General features: G+C 37.4%; 1 protein-coding gene across 1 annotated transcript in view; it reads left to right on the top strand.

Moving 5' to 3' along the window:
• Positions 1-17,546, top strand: part of CLIC5 (chloride intracellular channel 5) — a 59,882-nt gene that overhangs the window by 27,459 nt on the left and 14,877 nt on the right. The window contains exons 2-4 of the mRNA XM_083349209.1: positions 3,261-3,370; positions 3,695-3,820; positions 5,021-5,127. Of these exons, the coding sequence (XP_083205335.1) occupies positions 3,261-3,370; positions 3,695-3,820; positions 5,021-5,127 (343 nt within the window). The remainder of the gene's footprint in view (positions 1-3,260; positions 3,371-3,694; positions 3,821-5,020; positions 5,128-17,546) is intronic.

Genomic DNA, 17,546 nt, shown 5'->3' on the forward strand with positions numbered 1-17,546 from the left:
TTCTCAAGGATTAGATAAGAATCTACAAAAAACCAAATCTATGCTATTTCCATGAGGAATTGAAACTTGTCGACAAGGATTACCTGGTTTAAGAATCTGTCAGGCCCAAGAACCACACCTGAATAACAGAATAATAGAATTGGAAGGGACCTTGGAGGTCTTCTAGTCCAACATCCTACTCAAGCAGGAAACCCTATACTATTTCAGACAAATGGTTGTCCAATCTCTTCTTAAAAACCTCCAGTGTCACTTATGAGTAGTTTCCTTTATTGTTCTTCACCTGCAGACAGAATCTTGTCAGACTAAAGCAGCTGTTTGCATAACTACAGATATACCCTTGGAACGTCGTTTTAACCCTCTTCCTGCTTTCCAAGCTTCACTGACTCTTTGCCTCTGGAAAGCAGCCTCTCCCTCCTGGAAAGGGAGATTATGTTCCACCACAGAATCTCTACTCACCCCCAAAAATAATTTTGGCCAGTATTTCAGAACATAACTTAAGGCTGTGCAATGTGTCCTTGAGTCTGAAGGAGTGTTCCTAGCTGGACTCTTAGGAGCAGAAACTTTGAAAGAGTTGTGACAGTGATAGCAGCTAGTTGATTTTGTGTAATCAAATGTGAAATCAAGTTTAATTATCTGTTAAGATTTCTAATATTTAATTAGAATATAATAATATTAAGTAACAGTAGGGTGGAGACATTAATGCTAAGTAATCAGCTGAAGACAAAAGCCTTTAATGCATAGCAAATATTTTGATACCATCTGCAGGTTTTTTTAAACGTCATATTCAGTTTTTGATAAAAAGCTAAATAGTCTTACCATAACCATTGATATTTTAAATCATAATTAATAATGATTTAATATTTCTCTCCTTTTATCTTTTATCTAAACATTATTGTTACTAACCTTTAGTCAGTTCTGTACAAATGCAACTGTATCCAAATAACATAAAGGATTATGTAGATAGGTTTTACAATAATATAAGAAAAGAATAATTATAACTTGGAAAACCTAGGATCAAATATTTCAAATACAGTTTGAGCCAATTGAATGAAAAACACTTTATGTTCTCTAAGTGTATAGGATTGTTTTCCAATTCTTGAGCCAATGCTCAGCAGCTTTTGTGGAACAACCTGATCTCTATCTAATTTTCTTAATATTTAATATCAAAACCAAATTTTTATATGAAAGGAAAAAAAGTATATATAAAAGAGAGATGCTTCTAATAATTTTGCTTTGAACATCCAATTCTACCTCCAACTTAGATTTATCAGTACAAAATCATACCAATAAACAAAACAGGGCTAGCCAGTTCAGGACCGGACCAGGGGGATGCATATTTAATTAGCAATCTTCCATAGAGCATGACAGAGCATATTTACAAGTCAAAGAGTGTGCCAGATTAGTGAGTTAGGGAGAGAAGCAAAAGCAGATTGGTGATACGTGGAGAAAAGAGGAAGAATGCAGCGCAAGGGGAAAGGGCGGTAGCCAAAAGCTCTAACCAAAAATAAACTAGCAAACCAGTGGAAAGGAGGAGCAGTTCTTAACAGCATCACAGATTTGAAGGGCAGAAAGAAAGGCATGTTCTCAGATCGCAAGAGAGCTTGAGTTGGGCAGGAGTGAGGACACAGAAGTGTAAGTAGAAATAGGAAGGTCTTCCTAACAAACGTTTTACCTGCCACAGTAAGACTCCATATACAATAATTTACTAGTCCCAGTGAATCAACTAATGTTTCTGTGTACTACTCCTTGTCTTTTTCTGATGCTTTCCCCTTTAGGAACCTTTTCCTTTGTACCATCATTCAAACATCCAGACACGGCACCTTGCTTCTTCTTCTTGGAGGAGAGGAATGCTTTGCGTGATCTTTTAAGGAACTATTTTCTCCAACTTTTCAAAGTATCCATACCTCAGTCTATCTCTACAATATTGCTTTTGCCCGCAGTAGACTTATTTACTCACTCATTCAAATATTCTCTCTCCTCACCCCACCTGCCATTTGGAGACCGCTTTGAACAGGCTGATGGGATTTCTAAGCCTTTTGTCTACTGTCCATGGACTCAGTTACTCTTTTGTTACTCCCTTGTCACTCTTATTCGGTCAGATTCCAAAAGCTTCCTCTTACATTCTCAGCGGAAATCAGACACCAGCTATCAAAGGGTTTTCATTTATTTGACATTAGGCAAATCAATAAATTATTTACCTATGAGAGGAGGCGAGACAAATGACAAAGAAGTTCTTTTCCTGTTTTCTATAGAGTGTTTTTTATTTATCACTCCCAGGATCCCCATATGCCAAATGAAATGAAAAAAGGACCCGTGAACAGACAACAATGGGCCAGCTTGGAAGCAGCAACAATTACAACAGAAATACGTAACATCTTGGACTTTGTGTAGAAATTTTTTAAATGAATGTTCTCTTTCTCTTTTTTTTCCTAAAAAGCCTAATTTCCCTTCATTTTTTCCCTTGACTTGAAGCCTAATGTTATATCTACTTAATAGCTGTTTACAACATCTGATCCACCCTCTCCAAGTCTTGAGAATGCTCACTGCCAGTTTATAATACATTGGCTGGCAATGATATGTAATACCTCTATTCTAGCCGGAGTTTTGTTTAGGAAAAAAATATTTATATGCACAGAATAAAATTAATCAAAAGAATCCATTGTCAGGACCCACCCCAATCCACATCTTAGGAAAACAAAAACTCTTGGAGTCAGTTCTAGTCCAAAAGGAATTTTTACTAGGACATGTTTGGTTGTGGAAATACAAGACGGGACCTGGTATTGTTTTACAGATTGAGACTTTATAAGGAGTTCCCATTTCAACCCCCCTTCCCTCAACCCCATTTGGTCAGCCCCCCATCATTTACTTCATGTCATCCCTTTCGTGGGAAAAAGGGATCTTCGGATCTTTTATGGTTATTGCCTTCTTCCTTTACAGATTCAAATGGAGACACAGGCCAGATGCCTTCTTCCCTAACCCTCCCCTTTGTTCCCCCAGTTCAAAAGGGTTCCCTTGGTCTTTGAAATAACCTAAGGCAGGCTGAATCCACCTCCGCTCCTCCTTCCTCGGGAGATGGCAGAATCCAGGAGGGGGGGGGGATAATGTTTTAAACATACATTTATGAATGTGATATAAATGGATTCTGACATCCATGTAGCTATCTTAAAGGAATCCAGGGTTTACTTTTATTGATAAGTCAAGCTGTGCTTTCTTAAAGTAATTAATTATTTAATTTTCTGTTGATTTCCTATTATCTATAGGCTGGCATAGATGGAGAAAGCATTGGGAACTGTCCATTCTCACAGCGTCTTTTCATGATACTTTGGCTCAAAGGGGTTGTATTCAATGTAACCACAGTTGATCTGAAAAGGTAAATGTTATCAATTAAAGTAATACTATAAGTTTCTGACTCTCTTGGAAAGATGTTTGTATAATGATATTACATTAATTTATTCCCATCTTTATTAGGAATCTTGATTTTCTCATGTTGATAAGAAAATCTTACCCTTTTTAATTATATGGGACTTATTAAGATATGCTATTCAGAAAGAGGCAAAGAACTGAATCATTACAAAAGAGGAATAATAATAATAATAATAATAATAATAATAATAATAATAATAATAATAATAATAATAATAATAGAGCATACATGATTAAACATATAATAATGTATTCTTCTTGGTTTCCACAGAAAGCCTGCTGATTTACATAATTTAGCTCCAGGGACCCACCCACCATTTCTGACTTTTAATGGAGAAGTCAAGACTGATATTAACAAGATTGAGGAATTTTTGGAGGAAACTCTTTCACCTCCAAAGTAATATATATTATCTTTGTTTTTGAAATATTTTATTATACTTACTTTAAGATTGCCAGGCACTATATCAAAGTAAATGACAAATATACTAATAACTTTGCTTATAATTAGTCTGCCTTTCTCATAGCTTGTCAGTCAGATTATAAATCGAAGTGTATATCTCTTTTCTCTATCCTCTGAAGTTATATTTTTCTGAATTTGAGTTGATGGCCAGAAACCTTAGCTATGAGCTCTTCTATTTTTAAGAATCTTCATCTGAAGTATCTTGTTTCATATTAAACCACAGTTCCTGGGTCTCCAATTGGGAAATAAACTCAGATTCATTGTCCAAATAGAGTACATAATTAGTTCATTTCTCCAGTAGCTGAATGTCATTCAAGCGTATTAGACCTAGCAGATGTAAGTATGAGTATTTATGTCATGCTGAGTTGTGGGATACATCTTCCCCCAGTATATAACATGACCACTCACCAACACTTTTATGATCTGTAGAATAACTGCATTTGATTTCAGGAACTGCATGTTGTAAATTTTATTCAATGGTCTTTGGTGGCAGCTGGCAGCAGATACTAAAACGTGATTAATCTTTTAAGATTCTGATTCTCAGCCCGCAGGAAACTTTTTAAGAATTAGAATGCACTTTTCAAAATTCAATTTCTATGTAGAACTTTAATCACACATCTCTTTAAGTGCACACATACTGGGAGCCCCCCTCCACTTTTTTCTGTTGCTACACTGAAAAGAACTATTATAGCTTGGATTGATTTTTCTCCAGAGGGAATTAAGCAACAGGCTACATTTACAATGAAATGAAGCTGTGTACTGCCAAACTCCTCCGTATCATCAAAGATATATGGCTTATTCTGATATAAAATTACAGTTCTTTGGTTTCTTTGACTTTAAGCATTGGTGCAATTAACCTTGTCATAAAACCATGGCGGTGTGACTTAAAACTAGTTGGCTTCCCGTGGCACCAATCATTCTCAGCAGGGTCCTGTAAGGCTGACCTGCTGAGATAAGAGGCAGTTTTAAAACAAAAATTGGTCCACAGAAACATTGCTTCGTGTTCAAGCAGCACTTGCCAGGAACAAAATGTGTCTTTTAATAGTGTATCTTTTTGTGCATGTATTTGTAAAGTTTTTTTTACTTTCCTGGGAACATTATTATTATTATTTTAAAAAAATCTCTTTCTATTTACAGATATCCTAAGCTTGCAGCCAAGCATCGTGAATCCAATAGTGCAGGCATAGACATATTCTCCAAATTCTCTGCATTTATCAAAAACACAAAGCAGCAGGACAATAACAGTGAGTTGTGAGAGGAGAAGCCACTGCATCTGCTTCCTCTGCAGACTTATAGAATACTGTCTTTCTCTGATGATTAAACATTCTCTTCACTTCTCCATGTCACATGTATGCATCCTTTCCCCCTGGCTTCCCTCCCCAATCCTCAGCCTTCTCAGGGTAAAAGCTGCCTCCCGTTTCTTCTCTCACACTTTTTCGCAGTTCATTAGACATATGAAAACGGCCACTCAGATGGGCATTTTTAGTTGGTGCATGTATGCATAGTGTATTTTGTAGATAAGAGAAGAAATATTATTTGTGAAGATGTAGTGAGCATTTGCGAGCCATTTTTAGTTTTTTTTTTAAAATTTCTCAAGTTGCTTTCTTATAGTAATTTGGATATGGATTTGATTGCTGAATATGTGTAAGCTGCAGGGAGTTTTCTTCCAACTGCCAACTGTAGGGTTGTGATAGAATAATATTGATTGCTCAGCCAGCTGGACCTTTGGGTAAACCTTGCTTAAAACAGATTATGAACTGATGTTGGTGGCTCTTAAACTATCCTGATAGGGGCAGAATGCTGCTGAGAATGAAATATGCCATGCACACCTCCCTTCTCTTTCTTTTCTTAGATTGAAGGAATTTGCAGCTTCATGTTCTGCATTATTTGATATTTTATTTATATTATTTTCTACCTCTTTTCATAAAGAAATTGTGAATGTTGCCAAATTCTCAACTCAGTCTAACATCCCCATTTTGAGATGGTGGAAGAAGGAACATAATTATGTTCATATAGTGATAATATGAATGTGATGGTGAATCCACGTTAGGATGATAAAATTACTTTCACTCAGTTGAGCCTTACAGGAATTCATGTAATAGTTTCCTGGATTTTTGGTTTTTTTCTCTCTTTTGTTTGATTAGGTTTGCTGCCTTGAAATATTCTAGTTGAAAGGTCTGGAGCAGCCTGGCTAGGACTGTAAACCCAGAAGCAAACACATATCAAAGTTCTGCAACTTTTAAGCATCTTGAAAGTGAAGGAATTGATTCCAGATTTTTCAAGTTGTGGCAAGCTGTGTTTAAAGAAAGTGCGCATATTTATTATTTCAAGCCAGTTCAGTTACAGCCAACTTGATTCCATCTACCCCCAACATCACCCAAATCATTTTAATAACAGGTTTTTCTAAGGCATGATCTTCACCACATACCATCATAGACTATGCTTTGACATTCTCTGTATAGTCCTAGTGCTGTGGTTGCCATGAGTATAACTTTTTTCCCCATTTCTGATCCAAGAACAAAGAATTCTAGGGAGATGTGGAGATACATATGGGAGGATACTCAAAATCAGTTTCTTAAAATCTTCTCTTTGAGTGTCAACTCCTAGAGTTCTTTCTTTCTTTCTTTCTTTCTTTCTTTCTTTCTTTCTTTCTTTCTTTCTTTCTTTCTTGCTTGCTTGCTTGCTTGCTTGCTTGCTTGCTTTTAATGTAGCAGGTCAATGTACCCTTTTAAAACACTAATAAATAGACTGAACAGCCACAACTTATTCATACTTATCAGTCATATTTTAAATATTGTTTATTTGCTGCTAAGGAGGAAGGTATATAGTAACAAGCTCTTTCCAGTTAACTAATCCTTCTTAATGTTGTACTTATCTTGGCATGGAGAATTAGCTCTTTGATTTCATTGGAGGCTGTTTTTCAATTTGCTTCTGAAATTACTTTAAAGGGTGTCCAGTGTGGGTGGCTGCATTCATTAAGGTATTTCACTGGGTTATTTTCACTGCAAACTGAACTGGAAGACCACCTGCATGATTTCTTTCAGTGGACTTTCCAGCTGTCTGACCAGAGGAATCTTCAGGCCTGGCCTGAATTCAAATCAAGGCCTCAAAATAAAAAAAAAACATTAAATCATTAATTGACATTGGATTAAAACTTTCTCTCTCCTCCTCCTGTTCTAACAAATGTTGTGGCTACGTGATAAATGGAAGAATCCTTTGCTGCTATATAGAACAAAATGAGGATGTTGGCCAAATGGTGTGGGACATGTTTCTCCATGTAGTTGTATGAATTTTATTCCAGTTTAGGCCTGCTGACTTGGATGTATTTACAAAATGTCTACAAATATTTAGATTCCACTTATGCTACTTCTTTAATTAAGCAATTGCTGGAATCACATATGGGACTGGGTCATGATTAGTTTGAAGTATGACTTCTTCAATTAGCCACAAGATTCAGATTCACACAACATGTTAAATCAAAGGCAATCAGTTGCATCTGTCTTAGGGCAGTGCTTGAGCCACAGTGTATGTCACAGTTATCAACTTCCTAAACCATTTATGATAACTAGAAGTTGGGTTAATGGCTGTAATTAGGGCTGTACTCTTCTGAGTTTCATGGGGTGGGAAATTCTACCAAATACAATTTCTTCTGTCACCACAGCCTGAGATGAAAAGAACTGGGCCTGGAGAAATTCACTACTGGAACTTTGCCAGAGTTTAGATTTGGCAACCTTGCAGAAGGAGCGTGTGCATAATGAATTAAGGTGGTCAGAATCTAAGCATTTTTATTTTCAGGAAAAGAGTTTGAGGTTTCAGTGTATGGATTTGATTTTCAGGCCTTGTAAAATACACGTTTTTCCAAATTGAATCACTGGAGCTCAAACATGGATATCTCTTCTCCCTCTTCCCACCCAACTATTTCTCAAGACTTTTGAGTTTTATTCTCTGTTAGGTGTGTGTCTGATCACAGCAGAACACAGAAAAGGAAGATTTATGAAGGTGGAACATTCAGGGTCATGGGTGCATGTGCCATGATGACAGGACAGAGAGGCAAGCCAGATGAAAATGGCAGTCCAGTTCCCACTGATCCCATTTAGCAAGCAACAGAGGGATCCAGAGGATCAAAACAAGGAGAATTCTGTTCTGTATATGGTTCTATTCTGAATGAGTTTTTACTCCCTCAGAAAGATCAGGTGCATGGTTGGGGATGTTCCCAAAGCCATCATCTAGGCCTTGCCTCTGTGGATTTGCATAAATAGTCCCCCCCTCTATTTTTAATGACTATCTGATCTCCTATAAGATCATACATTTTTCATTGTATTATTCAATTTAATTTCTTTAATTTCAAACTGCTATAAGATATAGGAGGGTAACAACAAGATAGCAGGCTGACACATTTTCTAGCAAGTACATTTACACAACGATAAAGAGAAAAAGATTTTGGTGGGTTCACCCACTTCCCTCTTGTGCCTGACTTGCTTATGACCTGAGAAAGTGCAAACTTATAGTAGACAGTAGAAAAATATTTATGCAAATCTCTCAGAAAGCTTTGTGCTGTAGAAAAGCAAGTAATCACAAACTGCTCATGTGTAGAAAGGAATTGTTTTTCAGCTTAAATTCCTTTTCTTTGGTTTATGGTTACCGTATTCTTTAGCTCTGACATGGAAAAAATTACAATGCCCTCTGGGGAGTGAATGAGAACATTGATGAAATTGACAATTGATGTAAGCTTCTATGAGCTAGAATGGTAAATTATAAATTAAATATATAAAATAGCCTCTGTTCCGGTAAATTAATATATAGCATCATAAATTATAAATAAGAGCTTTGGCTTAATCTTGGGCCATTAATCATAAATAAGTTTAAATCTTGGCTGTCTGTTTTCAGTTTCTTTGCTACCTTTGAAAATATTTTATATTATTACCTGTGATGCACTCTGTACTTAATATAAATCTAAAATCACTTATGTTGCCCCTATTGCATTTACCCAAAAGGAAGATCTGAATTTATTACTATTCCTCATACTCCAAGGAAGTGTATGCAGAAAGCAACCCATATAGAATGTGTCTATGTGTTATATGCAACCACAAGAAACTACATACCCAAAAGGCAGCAAGTTTAATTAATTACTGTTTAATTATCTGCAGAATGAGATGTCCTATCTATAAAATTAATTGATCCACATGTGCACAACCAACTTTTCTCTTTCACACACAATCTACTCTTGGACACACAAACACAGAAGTACCCACACAGACCTCATCCAGCAAGCAAGCAAGAAAGTAACCTGAACAGAACAGAGATAGGGGCAATGAAGTGGTTGTGGCATTTGCAGTAGGGAAGTAAAAAAAAAGGGGTGGAGGATGGAAATGAGGCAAGGGAATGAGGTAACTGGGCAGGAGTGCAAAGATAAGAGAGAGAAGCTCCTCCTTTCCCATCAGGACACAGGATAACTATGCTGATATAATAGCAACATTGGAAGCTGCTCCATTAGCTCAATTCCATTGGCACTAACTGGCTCTCAGAGGATAGGATAGGATAGGATAGGATAGGATAGGATAGGATAGGATAGGACAGGACAGGACAGGACAGGACAGGACAGGACAGGACAGGACAGGACAGGATAGGATAGGATAGGCTCTGGAAGGGACGTTGGAGTTCTTCTAGTACAGCCCCCTGCTCAAGCAGGAGAACCTATACCATCTCAGACAAATGACTGTCTAGCCTCTTCTTGAAAACCTCCACTGATGGAGTGCCCATGATTTCTGGAGGCAAGGAGTTCCACTGGTTAATTGTCCTCACTGTCAGGAAGTTTCAGAGGAAGTCATTTCTGCTCAATCCAGAAATATTGGAGGTTGAATTTGGGACATGCTTTTGTTTTTTGTTTTTTGAACCTCCAAATTCACCTAGACTCCTATAGTCCTCCCTTGACTCTGTGGAATTCTTTGTTCCTTCCTGAGGTTTTGTCCTTCTTTGTATCAGCTTCTCTTCTTTTTTGATAATTCATCCCACTATACTGCTGTGGGTTTTCATGGTTGGCCTCAGTTCACACCATTAATAACTATTGAATTAATTACTATTTTTTGCTTTCTTCTGTTTTTTGGTCTTTGGCAGTTACATTGACCACCAGGAGGCAGATACTATATGACTTTGTTTTTTGGAAGCTTATGCATTTATCTTAATCCCCTATCTATGAAGTTCAGGATTTCGAAGTGATTCCTGATGTTCTCTTTAAAAATGAGGGGTGTATGCTGAAGATCTTATTGTGGAAACTGGTTGACTTTGTTCTTCCACTTTACTTGTCTTGGAACTCACACGTGAGCAGATTGTGATCTGTTCTACAATGGACCTCTAGTTTTCCTTAGTAGCATGTTAAGTGCAATCTGACCTGAGGGACCCATCATCCCCCTCTATAGTGTCAAGCATTTTGTACTGTCTCTCCTGTATTTGGTAAAGTGCAGGAATGGTTTACAATTGTCTTCTGCTGCACAGGATGAATTGATGCATTTGCTGTTGCTGCTATCTCCAGCAGTCATAAATCATGCTGCCTGATACACAGTAGGTGTCTGCTTGCTTCAGCAGGGAAGCTGAGTTGACCTTCATGCTCTGGGTGACACTGCTTAGAGTGTATACTCTTGGCATACACTGCCAACATTCTTCTCATTCCTTCTTTCCTTCCAGGAAAACACCACACACACACACACACACACACACACACACAGAGAGAGAGAGAGAGAGAGAGAGAGAGAGAGAGAGAGAGAGAGAGAGAGAGAGAGAGAGAGAGAGAGCACTATGGGGAAGCATAACTAAATTTGAGGGGGATCTAATATTAATGATGCAATACTGAGAAATGCTTTTTGGGAAAAAAAACTAATTGCTGGATCTCTGTCAGGTAGTTTGTATATACCTGTAACTTTCTTGCATGTATTGCAGCATGAAGGATTTATGTCTACTATGGGGTCATAAAAAGTCCCTTTCAATGGTACGTTAGTGCATTGCTTGAAATAAATAGTATGTTGTTTTTTAATGGTTCTTATTATCTTTTTCTTTGTACATGAAACTAACATAAATATATAAAATACAAGAGCCATTCAAAATCTGCTAGAATTATTTAAAAGCAATTTGGACTACTGTACTGCTAAGACGCAAGAGGGCAGCATAGTCTAGGCCAAACATCTTAGAAGCAATTCTATTCTCTCTTGGTTGCAGTGTATTATATTTGGAAAAATTCTAGTTACTTTGGGTGCCTGATTTTCAAGGTATCCCCTGTTGTTCTTTGATCATTTAAATTACACTGCACATTGTGTAAACACACAGCAGCTTAATTTGGAATGCTGTAATGATCATCTTTCATTTATAAATTGCAGTGGCTTTATATTTAGGACTTGATTTCCCTTTATTGCATTAGTATTTGGTATGTGGTGTAAAGAAAGGAAACAGATAAATGCACAAACTATCAAACACAGTTTCTTTAAAGAAACAGATCAACAAACCAAGATTGCTAGTGACAGTTACTTTAGAAGGCCAAGTGGGGCTAGAATAAATTCAAGGTTTGCCTCAAGATGCTTTAGCCTCCAGATAGTTCTCTATTTCAAGCCCAATTTGTGCTTAGTGATTGTTGTGCAGGAATCCCTTGGGGCATGCCAAGTTTTTGGAAGCCCAAGCAACTTGATTTTTGGACTTGGATCACATAAAGTTTGCAGTTCTAAGTAATGCCCCAATGGAGAAAACTGTCCTCGTACATCCTGGAAATTGCAAATCCTGTGCTTGGTTGTGGGGCTGGGGTGGAAAAAAGCAGTGCAACTTTGTTCACCGTATATGCTTTTACTATAAAAATGTGCCCTATTTGCTTTTTGCATGAATGAGCATTCTGCTGATATAACTATCAACCTTTGATACCCCTTTGTTTATGAATTCTCTCTCAGATGGTCTATATGTAGTCACTTCCACTGAAAAGTTGACCTTGCCAATCATTCCATATATAAAGGATGGGTAACTTTTTATCCCCAGGGGCTACACATCATATCTTTTAAAGGATCAAAGACTGTAGTGCTAATGTATACTGCATAGGCTGCATTTTATAAATGAGCAGAACTAAGGTTCTTCCTTTTTCCAATTTCAGGAGTTTACATTAAACTGTTTCTCTCAAAAGGGTAGATTTTTGGTATCTAAAGTTAAAAGGTATTGGGGATTCATTAGGCATCTGTTCCTAACTACAGTGATGCTAACATGGCAAAATGTGTAACGACGCAAGCACCAGCCTTTCATGGTTGCACTCAACTATGTAAGGGGCAGAATTGGGCCTCGCTTGCCACCCTGACTTACCTCCAGTAGATATCTATGTAGAGGGATGCAAAAATGGAGTGTGAGAATTCTGTGTAGCCTTGACATTGTTACTGTCTTACTGTCTTCCAATGATGAAAGAAAATTCCACTTGTGAAGGTATGATTATTTAAAATGGGAGAGTTAAATACGAAAAAAAAAAAACGCAGAAAAGCACTAAAGAGCATTTGATTTAGTCTCCCAAAAATATGTTGGAAATTGCTTAGAAGAAAAAATAATGGACTTACTCCAGACTTTCATTTTGCATCAACTTATTCCTGTAATCCATTGAACCTGTGATACAGGAATTAAGACTTTTTTTTAAAAGCCGGAGCTGTTGTGTGGGGCTTTGGATGGGTGCTCCAGGGGTAGTGTTTCAGAAAGAAAGTGGGACGTAGATAAAAAGTAAAAGAGTTTTAAATTTTTTAGGCTATTTCTCCTTCTGTCACATTAAAAATTACCACAAAATTGGATGAAAATTTTGCAAGGATTTGGGGGGTGAAGAACACTCAAGGCTTTGGAAACCACATGTACCCCTGGTGCTCCAGATTGTGCAATCCCTGTTTAATGGCTGCTAGTTTTAGTCATGCTGATTTCTTCCTCCATGGCCCCCTCTATTCAAGTGGACCACAGGTACTTGCTGTAAACCAACCTTATAAATAGTTCATATTGTCATCCATATGAGAAAATTGCCAAGAATAACTAAAAACAAAAAAACCCTGCCGCTGTTCCAAAATAACTCCTCTTGTAATTCATCTGATTCATCAGACCTCAAAGCTAGAGGCAAAGCAGAAATGTAATACTAAAAATGTCATTAAGACAATTCCCCACCACCACTACCCCAGGAACTTCTATCATCTTCCAAAGTCATCCAACCATTATAGTGCCAAAATAGTAATAATGAGGCAGGCTTTGTATCACTTCAAAGATGGCTGGCTGATGCCAAAAGACACCCTAGGTCTGTAGTGGGGAAACGGCCTAAAGCAGGGGCCGCTTTACAATGTCATGTGATGTGTTGTGACATATCACGATTTTTTTTCCATTGCCGACAATGGGGTGGGCATGGTTTTGGCATGACGCATCCGGCCTGCAGGCCGGCAGTTTGACACCCCTGGCCTAAAGCTTTCATTGAGTTGTACAGATGATGATGAATGGAGAGAATGGAGAGGATATATGCATATTGTGAAAATATGGTTTCAGTGAACTGGAACAACCTGCCTCCAGAAGCTGTGAATGCTCCAACACTGGAAATTTTTAAGAAGAGACTGGACAGCCATTTGTCTGAAATGGTGTAGGGTTTCCTGCCTGAGCAGGGGGTTGGACTGGATGACTTCCAAGGTCCCTTCCAACTTTACTATTATGATTATGATTATGATTATGATTAACTAGGCTAGACACTTCTTGGTGTGAACCCCACAAAAATAGTTTCACCTTATATTAACGTAACACTTTTCTTTTAAAAATAAGTATATAACCAATTATACAGTGGGTCTAAATCTCTGAAACATTTGGAATAAAAATGGAGGAGGAGTCAGAAAAAACAGCTTTAGTGTTCTATTCTAATTCTGCATGCTCCATTAAATTTCATGGATTATGACCTGCCCAATAAAAAGTCAATCATAAAAACACATTTTCTTTGCCAATTTAAAAACTGAGATAACAAATAACCTGCTTTTATGTGAATATGGCAGTGTGTGAGCATAATAATTGCATTAAAAACATTTACACCCTACTTTTCCATTTTAGTTATAAAACTAAATTTTTGAATTAAAATTATTTTTATTTTCTTTTTGAAAATAATCTGTGTTCAGTATCATAGTACCCTTATTATAATATTATTCAGCTTTTTCAACTCTAATTTATTAATTGAATTGGAGAAGGCAAGTAAAAAAAGCTTCAAAATGTTGGTTTACGGTAATTTTTATATTGCTTCATATATTCAGTATTATATATGTGAACTTTGTTTAGTTATTATATTTCTATACCAGCTGTACTATTCTAGGTGTTTCATAAAATAGAGCTCATTGCAATAGAATATAAGACAATGTTAACAAACCTTCTTAAAATACATAATAACTAAGAAAACTCATATAAATGTACTAATTGTTCCAGTTAGAGGAGGAATGTTGGGACTAAAACAAAACATTTTCCTGCCTTTGTATGTGTATCCATGACTGAACTCCTTTCTGCTTTAAGTTGCTTCCCAACCAACATTGGAAGAACTGGCTGCTTCTGAAACTACAGAAGTTGCCCATGTTCAAGCTAATAGGATTATTAAGAAACTGAGTTGGGGATAAATGTGACCTTTGATGTGTACTTTTCACCAGAATGGATCAAATTGAAATGTGAATATTAGTTGGTTAGTTTCAGCTAACCAACTGAATAGCCAGTGGGTGCTCCGTCACTGGAGGTGTTTAAGAAGAGACTGGACAGCCTTTTGTCTGAAATGGTACAGGGTCTCTGCTTAAGCCAGGGGTTGGACTAGAAGATCTCCAAGGTCCCTTCCAACTCTGTTATTCTGAAAGTTTTAACAAAAATGTGATGGCTTTGAAATCTGGTTAACTGATGAAGTGGATTTGTTCTGTTTTTGAACCCTGCATTTCTTTTCCAATTTGTTATTCCCTGCACATCAGAAAATTCTAACAGACCTCATGCAATATCAATTGCAATGAATCTGGAAGTGATCAAGGAAGGTGGTTTTGGTTTTTTTAAACTTTTTTTTAAAAGAATAAATCTCAGGTTATTTAGGTGAGACTGAATATTAATGAACAGCTTTCCTCTTTCATTCATTTTATATTGCATCCAGTTGATCTGTATGTGTTATGGGATAAATTTTGTGAGAAGAGCAATAAAAAGAAAAAGCATCAATCAGTGGGCTAAGGTAGCAGCAGTCACGATTCATTTTGCACACAGGTCATAGTTTGTTGAACATGGCTCTGCATGACAGTTAAGCAGCCCATAGATTTACAGAGATCATTTCAGTTGCACATTGAAAGGAAGACCAATTGCCTTTAAAACAAAAACAAAAACACATGTGGGATATTGGCACCACTAAATAATGTTCTCTTATATTGCTATGACAGATTTTATTGTCTCCATCGTTATAAACTCTCTTGATACTTAGCTGTAATAAGGAGCAATTACTGCACTAAATCTAGAATAATGACCATTGGATTTGTTGTAAAATTGACTTAAGATTCATCAGCCACCTAAGGTGGCTTGTCAATTTTATATTTGGCTTATATATGGTTACATGAAGGCTAATCAGAATTTTCCTGATTGTGCCCCCCCATTTTGAAGCCAGTAGATGCCCCTGCAGTGTAGGCATTAAGTGTTGACATTGTTTAGAAGAAATCTTCTACATAAGAGCCATTAAAATGAGGTAAAATGAGGACCCAGATTGTTGGGGGCAATTAAGCTGTAATAATGCCACTTGGGGTGTGTGTGAAAGCCCTAATAAGCAGGCATATATGAAGGCTACTGCTAAGCTTGTAAGCCGCCCTGAGTCTTCGGAGAAGGGCGGGACATAAATGGAATTTTTAAAAAATGTAATGGCTTCTGGCGAAGAAAACTAGGTGATAGGTATGTTGCAAAGCATTTATTCTTTTAAAAAGGGGGCTATTTTGCATTTTAATTTTATGCTTTTTTAATGTAGGCAATATCTTCTTTATCATCATAGAGAATGGTGATTTGGGGGGGGAGTTCAGTTATAGTGTAGCAAAATATCCTTCTAGATCAAGAGGATAGAAATGTATTACTTTTGGCTCAGTAAATAGCTGGGCTCAATAGACTGTCCTTATGAGAAATGCTTTTAGCTCTATACTAAAAAAATAAGGTTGAGTAAAGTACCCCGAACAAAGGGGCAGAGTCAGTTCACTTCTATATTTTAGCAGGGGATGAACAGGAATGCTAGTGGGCCATCCATCTTCCTTCCTTCCTTCCTTCCTTCCTTCCTCCCTCCCTCCCTCCCTCCCTCCCTCCCTCCCTCCTTTCCTTCCTTCTTTCAACTTTTATTTAATAAAATAGAATTAAGAGAAGGGGAAAAAGGGATTTTTTTTTCTTTCTCCTGTGGAAGGAGTAGGGGAGAAAATGAAAGGAATTTTGTGGCTATTAAATCTGAGGCATCTTCAGGAAAAGCATTGATCTTTTGCTCCATTGAATTTCAAGCTGACAGAAGGGAAGACAATTCTAGATAACCTCCCAACTGTTTCTGAGGGCTGAGGGAGTTAAAAACAAGGGCAACATGCCACAACCTGTGAAATTTCTCACACTGCATGTAACAGTTAAACAGGAGTGGCTCAGAACTGAACCAGTTCACTGGTAAAGATGAAAGAGTCCATTCCTCCAAGTGATTGTCAAGATTTTAAAATTCCTAAGAAAATGGGTGCTCTTGGTCCCTGGTTCAAGACATGGAGTACAAAGCATGGCTCTGTAGTTCATGCTCCCATCCCACTTCCATTTGGCAATCTGCAACTGAAAATATGAAGCAGATGGTCAAAAGTAGACTGAGAAGAGCCACTGATTGGTTGAGCCAGGATTTCAAAAATCAAATTGAGTTAAATTAAGTTAAATAATAAGTTGATTTTGGAAGGGAGGTTAAAACAAAATAATATGATTTCTTCCTGGCAGTGAGAGAAAAATCTTTCATTCTTCAGGTGCTATTATTCTAAAACCCAATTGATTTTTTAGGATTTCCAGGGTTGCTCTCATAATAGCATTTTAGGTTCATTGCCATCATTACCATTTAATATGTGGCTCGTGAAGAAAAAAGCAGCTGAAGGAAATTATTCTGACAGGAGAATGTCAGTGTAAAAATTCAAGTTATGAGCTGACTAAAAAGAGTTAGTAGCACTTTTGTTTGAGAACCTGGCAACACTTCAATCCTTTTTAGCTTTGCTTTTTAAAATGACAAGTATGACTAGCAACAACATGTGCAGTGCAGGATCCTCCTAAAAGGTACTTCTGGCCATGGCATCATTTGGTCCAAAATCCAAGCCTTAGTGTAATCACCAGAGTCTGAAAATAGAAGGGTTTCAAGAATCGGAAAGGGAAAAAGATTTCTCTTTGTTTTTTGGCCCCCTCTCTACCCTACTCTCTTATTCTTTTACCTAAAATATGGGGAAGAAGGCCAGGGAGAGAGAGAGGTTGGCATGGCTGCAGATAGGCCCCCTTGCCCCCCTCCAGTAAAATATATTGGCTCTTGGGGGGGGATATTGGCTGTTAATTGCTTTCTTCCCAGAACAGAGGAAGAACTAATGTGAATTCCAATGCTCCAAGCACAGCATTCTCTGAAAATGTCACACCCAGAAATCATTTGTTTTTCCCTCCTGAGCATGTTTTG

The sequence above is a fragment of the Vipera ursinii genome (genome assembly GCF_947247035.1).
Source record: "Vipera ursinii genome assembly, chromosome: 1".
NCBI classification, from domain to species: Eukaryota; Metazoa; Chordata; class Lepidosauria; order Squamata; family Viperidae; genus Vipera; species Vipera ursinii.